We start from the raw sequence: 7,252 nt of genomic DNA on the forward strand, positions 1-7,252 counted from the left end.
TGAAAATTAACGTGGTTGTTACAGTGAGCACCATTCCAACTGTTACTGTTTTACAAATTTTCTAAAACATGCAAAAAATTTGCAAGGCAGCAAAACCCAGCTGATATGGAGAGGAGACAATATTCCTCAAGCGATTTGGTAAATAAAACCATGCAGTATCACAAGCCAAGTAACTTGCATACTTCGTAGCAGCATGTGGCACAGGCATGAACGTCTCTTTTTTCCACCATTGTATGTAGTGAATGTTTTAATATTTGCAAAGATCTGTGACATTCGGCCTTCATATTGTGGATTCACACATAGAGCTTGTAAGACCTTGAAAAGGTCTTGAAAACAGACCTTCCCACCTGCAAGCCAAAGGATCCTACATTGCTAGGGAAAAGTGGCACCTGGTATCACCTACCAAAGCACATAATACAGATAATTAAATTGCACATCAGTGCCAGGTGCAGCAGAATCAGAAACTGGGGGAAATACATATTTCAGTGTCACCAGCTCAAAGAAATGTGTGTTTGAACACACATTGTCAGCTAGCTCATAACAGCAGATAATAACAAAATAGAACACCCATTTGCAATTAAAACATTGAGTTTCTTTCAAGAAAAAAAAAATCTAGTCTGAATTAAGCAGAAACATGTAATTAAATGCAATCCATAGTAGTTGACAGAAAAATCCATAGCAGTTGACTGGGAAAAAAGAAAGAAACCAAAACCCCCCTTAGGAAATCCACTTGCATAAGATTTATAGCAATCCTTCATAAGAAACTGCACAGTCCAGGGAGCCCTCACAAAACCAGTTTGCATCTTTAATGCTTTAAATAAAACTTTCAAATATGACCCAAAGACTGGGCTGGGCGCTACTGCCTCCTTTAATCTCCAGGCAAACAGCTCCCTTTCCTTTTCTTTTCCTTCATATTTTCTTGAGTTAAATGGAATGGGATGATTCAGAATCACCCACTGTTACTGGGAATAGAGTATTAACCCTAAAACTGATGTGGAACATATTAAGCATACAAGCCACTGACTGGAAAAAAACCCCTCTGCATCCCAGAAGAGGCAGCCACTGCAGTTATTGAAAATGAAGGATTTGCCAGAAACAAGGTGAAAGAGCAGAAAAGAGAAGTCTGATATCTACTTGTCTGTATCAACATCCAAAGGTTATCCATAGGGAACAGAATCCATTTTCAAGGAACAAGGAAAATTCCCAACACAAAGTTTTGCAAATGTAACTCTCAAAGGTATAACAAAAGTTTAAAAACAAAAATGTTAATTGTTTTTACCATTGAGGAAAAAATGTTTCCACAAATATACATCTTTTTGGTGTCTTCTTCAACAGGGTTTTCGTGGATACTGAGAATCTTTTCTTAATCTAATTTTATCATTTAATTTAAACTGACAGTACAACCCGAAGGAGCAAATCGGTGGAGATGATACAATAGCAGTTAGGAGCAACTGTGTATTACCAACCCAATGGACCCAGAAAAGGGAGCAGGCCTGGTTGAACAAAAACTGAGAAGAAAGACACGGCAGACAATGACTAGCAGAGGTAGAAAAGCACAGACTATAACTAAGGGATAGAAGAAGCAAACAAAAATAGCACAGATCCTCCCATACCTTCTTTCCAATCGCCAGTATAATGAAACCATCATGGTTCAAATGCTCAGCAAGAATGAAAAATATAATCACCCCAAAAATTAAAAAGGGGAGGAAGGGTAAATTATAATTAAGTTCAGAACACCTATTTGATTTGAGTAAGCTGCAGACACAATTGCTTGCAGATCACAGATATACTTAGGTTAAATATTTAGGCTCACCAGCAGCCTTGGAAAGTCTCTCCAAACCATTAAGTTCACACACCCTAAGCAATAAAACAGATACAATACCGTGCACATTTTAGCAAAAGTGGAACAAAGAGATGAAGCAGGAAATGAAAGGCTTAACTGGAATCACCATTTGCCTCTTCATTCCCTGCCTGTGTTTCAACTGCCAGTTCACATCTCTCCTGTGATCATCACTGAGAGACTAATATGCCTGAAGACTGATTACTTCCACATATATCCAAGTTCATTGTATTTAGCTTACAACCCAACCATTGTAATAAACACAACCTTTTGCAAATCAAAGATAGCAGGCAATATTTAAGTTACCCTTAGCATATTCTGAGCATGTATTGTTTCTGCTTCAGCCCCCTCTAACATCCTGGAAGTGCCTTCCCTGTAAATGAATTATTTATAACTGCAGTGCCCTCTGACAACAGGAGCATCAAAGTTACTGCCAGCAGCAGTTCTGGAACTGTTCTTTATGAAAATCAGAGGTCTCCCATGTCGTGTAATGGAGAAAAAGAGAAAGGAAAAATATCCCAGATGGGGAAGATCAAATGCAAAGAATGCAGTACAGGAACGGCTACAGCACAAGTAAGGTTTAAAACATCCCTAATACAATAGATAATGTTCAGGCGCTCAGTCTGTGTGTATTCTTATAAATAAACACATATCTTAAGAATGACAGCATAGCTCTCCATAGGATGTTATTTTTTAACATATACTCACATAAACTTCATTGTGATCAAAGCGCTTCTTCAGGTTATTGATGAAGGAATCTTCATCAAGTGGCTCTAAAAGAACCATATCTCCCACCCCAATCATGTCATCTAAAAGTGATGTCTTGACCTCCATTTTGGCCATTTTGTCCTGGGAAAAACAAAAGAAACAAGAATAAAACAAACAGCAAAGGTTAGCTCAAGGTTACTCTAATTATTCACAGGCATTATCTTGCAACACAACTTCAAGAATAAAAGTTGAAAGAACACTACATTAAAATTATGTTTCCAAGGAACATTCTCAAAGTCATTGCATCTACCCAAGTAGTCCACATGATTCCAAAATTTAACTTCTAATAGTCAACAATGCCTTCTAGTCCACTTTACATTAAACATGAAACTCCTAGAAACAGGAATGAAGATGCCAGTGGGCATAAAAACCAGAGTATTTACATGGCTTCAACTCAATGCTCAAGTGCACGCAAGCCTGTGTTTTACCAAAAGCTTCATCAGGATCTCCAAACTAGGGTTTAAGTTTGTCAATAACCATAATCTGAATTTCTTTTTCACCCTTACTTGCATTTCTCCAACTCCATGAATATTGAAATGGAAACCACTTAGTGAACCTGCTCAGAGACAAAAACCACACTATTTGATCTTAGTTCACGAATCCTGGGTTCTAAAGTAGTACCATGCTGGTATTGGCTACATGAAGCTACCAAATTACTTCATTTACTTGTAATTTTGTTGCTGGAGAGAATATTTCACGAGGCAGCAACAATCCAGCTCATAAGTGGAGACACTGCACGAATATAACCGGAGTGGCAAAGGTCAGAAGCTGGGCTTGAGCAAGGGACCAGGATCAAACAAAACAAAGTAAGCAAGTCTGATAAAGGAAGTCATTTAGACAAAGAAGTCAAGGTCAAGCCAAAACTTGGCACTTATTTGATCCTCCCAGCCTTTTATCCCTCCAATCCAAACGCTGGAGATTAGTGAGCTCCTGAGGACACAGTTGCTGCTTTCAGCTTCCACGAGGAGACTGGAAAATGGATGGATTCACAGCGGCGACCGCAAACAGGGAACCAGAGGTGAGAGAACAGCTTTGCTGACCACACAAACCAAGGCCCAGCCACTGCACAGCTACAGCCACACAAACCAGCAGCTCAGCTTCACCAGTCAGGGGTCACCTCCCAGCTACAGAATGCTATCAGGCTCTCCTTGGTCCCCCTACCACTGCTGCGCATTTTAATTCTAAATATTTTTTCTTGTTTCCCAAAATGCCATTGAGCAGCTATTACCTCATATAACCAGGGCTACCTTGCCACAGCACCCGTCCATGAGATCACTAATCTAGAACAAGCAAGGTCTTTTATCTCTCCCTTCTCCCTGCAGCCACAACTTCACTAGAAGTTATTTGATGTTTTTCATCAGTGAGTGGTATTTGAGGGATTCTAGATCAAGACTTAAGTCTTGCTTGATATTTTTCCAAATTCAACGAAGAGAAGCACAGCTCCACAGGCAGCTAACAAAGCAATACAAAAAGATCCCCAAAACCTGAACCAAGCCTGGGAATTACTAGAAATTCACATGGAAATGCAAAAACAGTGCTGAACTATGGTAACCAACCAAAGCTGAGTCAACTCTGCTAAACAAACAAAAGAGCATTTATTTTAAACAGAAACACTGGACAAATATTTTTGTAGAGAAAGATACTTTTATTCTTAAAAGTTCACCTCTCTGAACCACCAAAAATTTTTTTAAGCATTTATAGAATCTTTTCAGAGGCATCACTTCAACTTCTGCATCCCATTAAGACAAATTCTTTAAACTACCAATCTTGTTTCAGTGACCTAATTACTTCCCATACATCAACTAATGCTCAAATAACTTTTGAAGGCTGAAAAAATAAAGCCCTTCTCAAGTATGGAACTTATTAAATAATGGGTTTGTGGCCAAATATATAAAAAAAGCCAACACAAAATCCTAATAAGGGCAATTTAAACCTAAAATTTAAGTTCTAAGTACAATACCTCATTTACCATTGTGAAATTACATACCACCTACCACACTTCATGCATCACTGCTTGGGAATTTCAAGAGCAAGAGCAGCCAAACCCATCAAAAACATCCATGTATTCCCAAATTCAGTGCCATGTTCTGCAGAAGAGGTGCAGGAAGACACTGTATCAACTATTATAAGTTGGACCAAAAAGTTCTATACAGACATTGACTTATCAGCATATTGGAAACGTTCAATTTTATGGTCAAAGGTTAATTTTCAGCTTAGTTTTTTCTACAATAATTTACAGTATTCTATGATTAAAATATTTTTCATCAACTTGCGAGATAGAAAATATTAGAAACCCAAATGATGGGAAAATTAACAGGCTGAGACAACTTATTTAACACTGATTGCTCAAAGCCATTTTGAAATAGCCTAGCCTTTGCAAAAATCCATTAAAGATTACCTCCTACACTTATGTATGATTCAAGAGCGTTCTGCTATGGCAGCATTGTTGGCTTTGCTTTGGTGGAATCCAACCTTAATCCCTGCTCTGGTTTAGCTAACAAAGGAAAATCCAGCCCGTGGGATAATTTGGTTGTCTATCTGAGGTAAAAAGTGTGGGGGGAAAAAGCACTGCTAAGAGAAGCCAACAATGTTTAAACATATATTAATCAATTAAATAGGACTTAATAACTGAGATTAATCTACTAGAATAATGTAGTAGAAGATCAATATATAGCACTTTCAGAATACCAAATGCTAATTTTAGAAGTAGCTTTATAAAAAATGTCAAAAATCAGCACACTACACAGAAAAAAAAATAATCAAGCCCTTGCAACGTTATATGGCTAAACTTCAAAAAAAGCTCAGAAATGCAATCCAAATCCAGGTCCAAGTATTTGCCATACACTCAAAGATGCCTTGCAGCTGTTAATATTTCCCATCAGCACTGCTGACAGCGTGCTCACCACAGTTTGGGAAGCAGTGGCAAACATAAAAGCAAGTGGCTTCTACTTTTGGATGCATTCACACACCTTTAAAAAGATGAATGCTACTCAAGAACCATTTACAAGAACCAGATCTAAGTGAGGGATGGGACCAGAACCTGCTCCCAGTGCCTGAGAGATCAGGAGGATCAGATTCTTCCTTCAACATTCTCTGGTCCCATCCATAACCACTTACCACTTGAGGCTTCTCCCAAATTTACCCTTCTTGTCCCTAAAGGACAGATCAGCAGCATTTCAAAATATCTCCTTTTTCTGTAGGCAGTTGTCAAATCTGTACTTCCTCCCCTCGGTCTCATATCTAAGCCCTAAATTCAATGGAGTGAGAACATTTGCAACATGTTTCCATTCTCAGAAAAATATTTTAAAAGTCAATTCAGTAATCCTTCACAGTTTGATCTGTTTTATGTTGGACAACATGCTTGGGAGGAGAAGTGCTGGGCAGGCTGTGTCTTTAAAATGCTTTTATCCACACACTCCCACGCCACACAGAGCCTTTTAAAACACAGACTGTTGTATCCACCGCTTGCAGTGCCTGGGATTGGGATAAAATTTACATTTTCAGTTGAATCTAAAACCTTCTTGCCCCTCTTGGCCACAAGGATGGCAAATTAAAAATCACAGCACCCCACAGCCACAGCAACCCTATAATTGGCCATTCTGGAAAAAGAGAAAAGAGCAAATAACAGCTATAAATAGAAGAGAATGCAGAGAATAGGCAAACCCCCCAAAGCCTCGTACAATTAAATGCACACATTCTCCACGGGGGAAATGAAGTAATGCCCTGTTATTGGCATACAGCACCTTATGGAATTGTCCCAGGTTTTCCACATGACCCTCCAACAGCAGAACAGCAACAATTGTCAGCAGCTTCCTACAGCTGTGCAGTCCTTAGCTCACACTCAAGAGTTTGGTGCACTGGAACTATCACCGCCTGCAGAGGTGGCTTGGCGTTTTTTTTTCTTTCCAGGCATTGTAGCAAGAGGACAATTTCCCTGCCATCAAAACCAACACAGATGTACTCACATATGCTTCAAGCTCTGATTACTTAAAAACAAAACAAAAAAATTAAAACACCACAAGCCTTTGGTTTCACTACAACCAGCTCGCTCCCCTTTTTTCTAACTCTTAACAGGGACAATGTGCAACATCAGTAATTCAATAGCGGAGTTCAAGTTGATTTCATGTTCCAGGTCTGATCCTGAGCCCCTGTCAGGCTGTAATTATGCTTGCCCACCCCTTCCCAGTTTTCTCTGTCAGGGAGCAATCAGCCCACACAAGGTGGGGACATTGACAGGCCACTGCTGCAAAAAGCAGCCAGGGAAACAATGTCATTACTTGAACAAAACAAAACCAAAAGGGGCTGCAACCATCATCTCGTGCTCCTGCTCATGACAAGCCTAAGCACCAATTTAGCAAGAGGCAGGATTTAAATTTATCCTGTTCTGCTGCCCAGCAAACCTTGTGCCTCACCAGCTGATGCCCCAAAGGTAGAAGTTCATTGGGAGCACCCTGTGCTGGTTCACCAGGCAAACTGAGGCAGACTCTGCAGCTGAACTGCTACAATGCCCTTTTCACTCAGAGCTGTGTTTCCCGACATCAGCATGCGTGAAAAAGCGTTGATATCATCCAGAGGAAACCCCTGCTTTCCCTCCAGACCCCTCCCATCTGCTCTGCCAGGAACACCTGCACCCTCCTTCCCAGC

General features: G+C 39.9%; 1 protein-coding gene across 3 annotated transcripts in view; it reads right to left on the bottom strand.

Annotated features, from left to right (window-relative positions):
* MYO1B (myosin IB) overlaps positions 1 to 2,686 on the bottom strand; it is a 93,057-nt gene extending 90,371 nt beyond the window's left edge. For all 3 annotated transcript variants that reach the window (XM_031055966.1, XM_031055974.1, XM_005415968.2), the window contains exon 1: positions 2,549 to 2,686. In XM_031055966.1, coding sequence (XP_030911826.1) covers positions 2,549 to 2,683 — 135 coding nt within the window. In that variant the 5' untranslated portion in view covers positions 2,684 to 2,686. The remainder of the gene's footprint in view (positions 1 to 2,548) is intronic.
* Positions 2,687 to 7,252: the final 4,566 nt, after the last annotated feature.

This window comes from Geospiza fortis, unplaced genomic scaffold, assembly GCF_000277835.1.
Source record: "Geospiza fortis unplaced genomic scaffold, GeoFor_1.0 scaffold112, whole genome shotgun sequence".
NCBI classification, from domain to species: Eukaryota; Metazoa; Chordata; class Aves; order Passeriformes; family Thraupidae; genus Geospiza; species Geospiza fortis.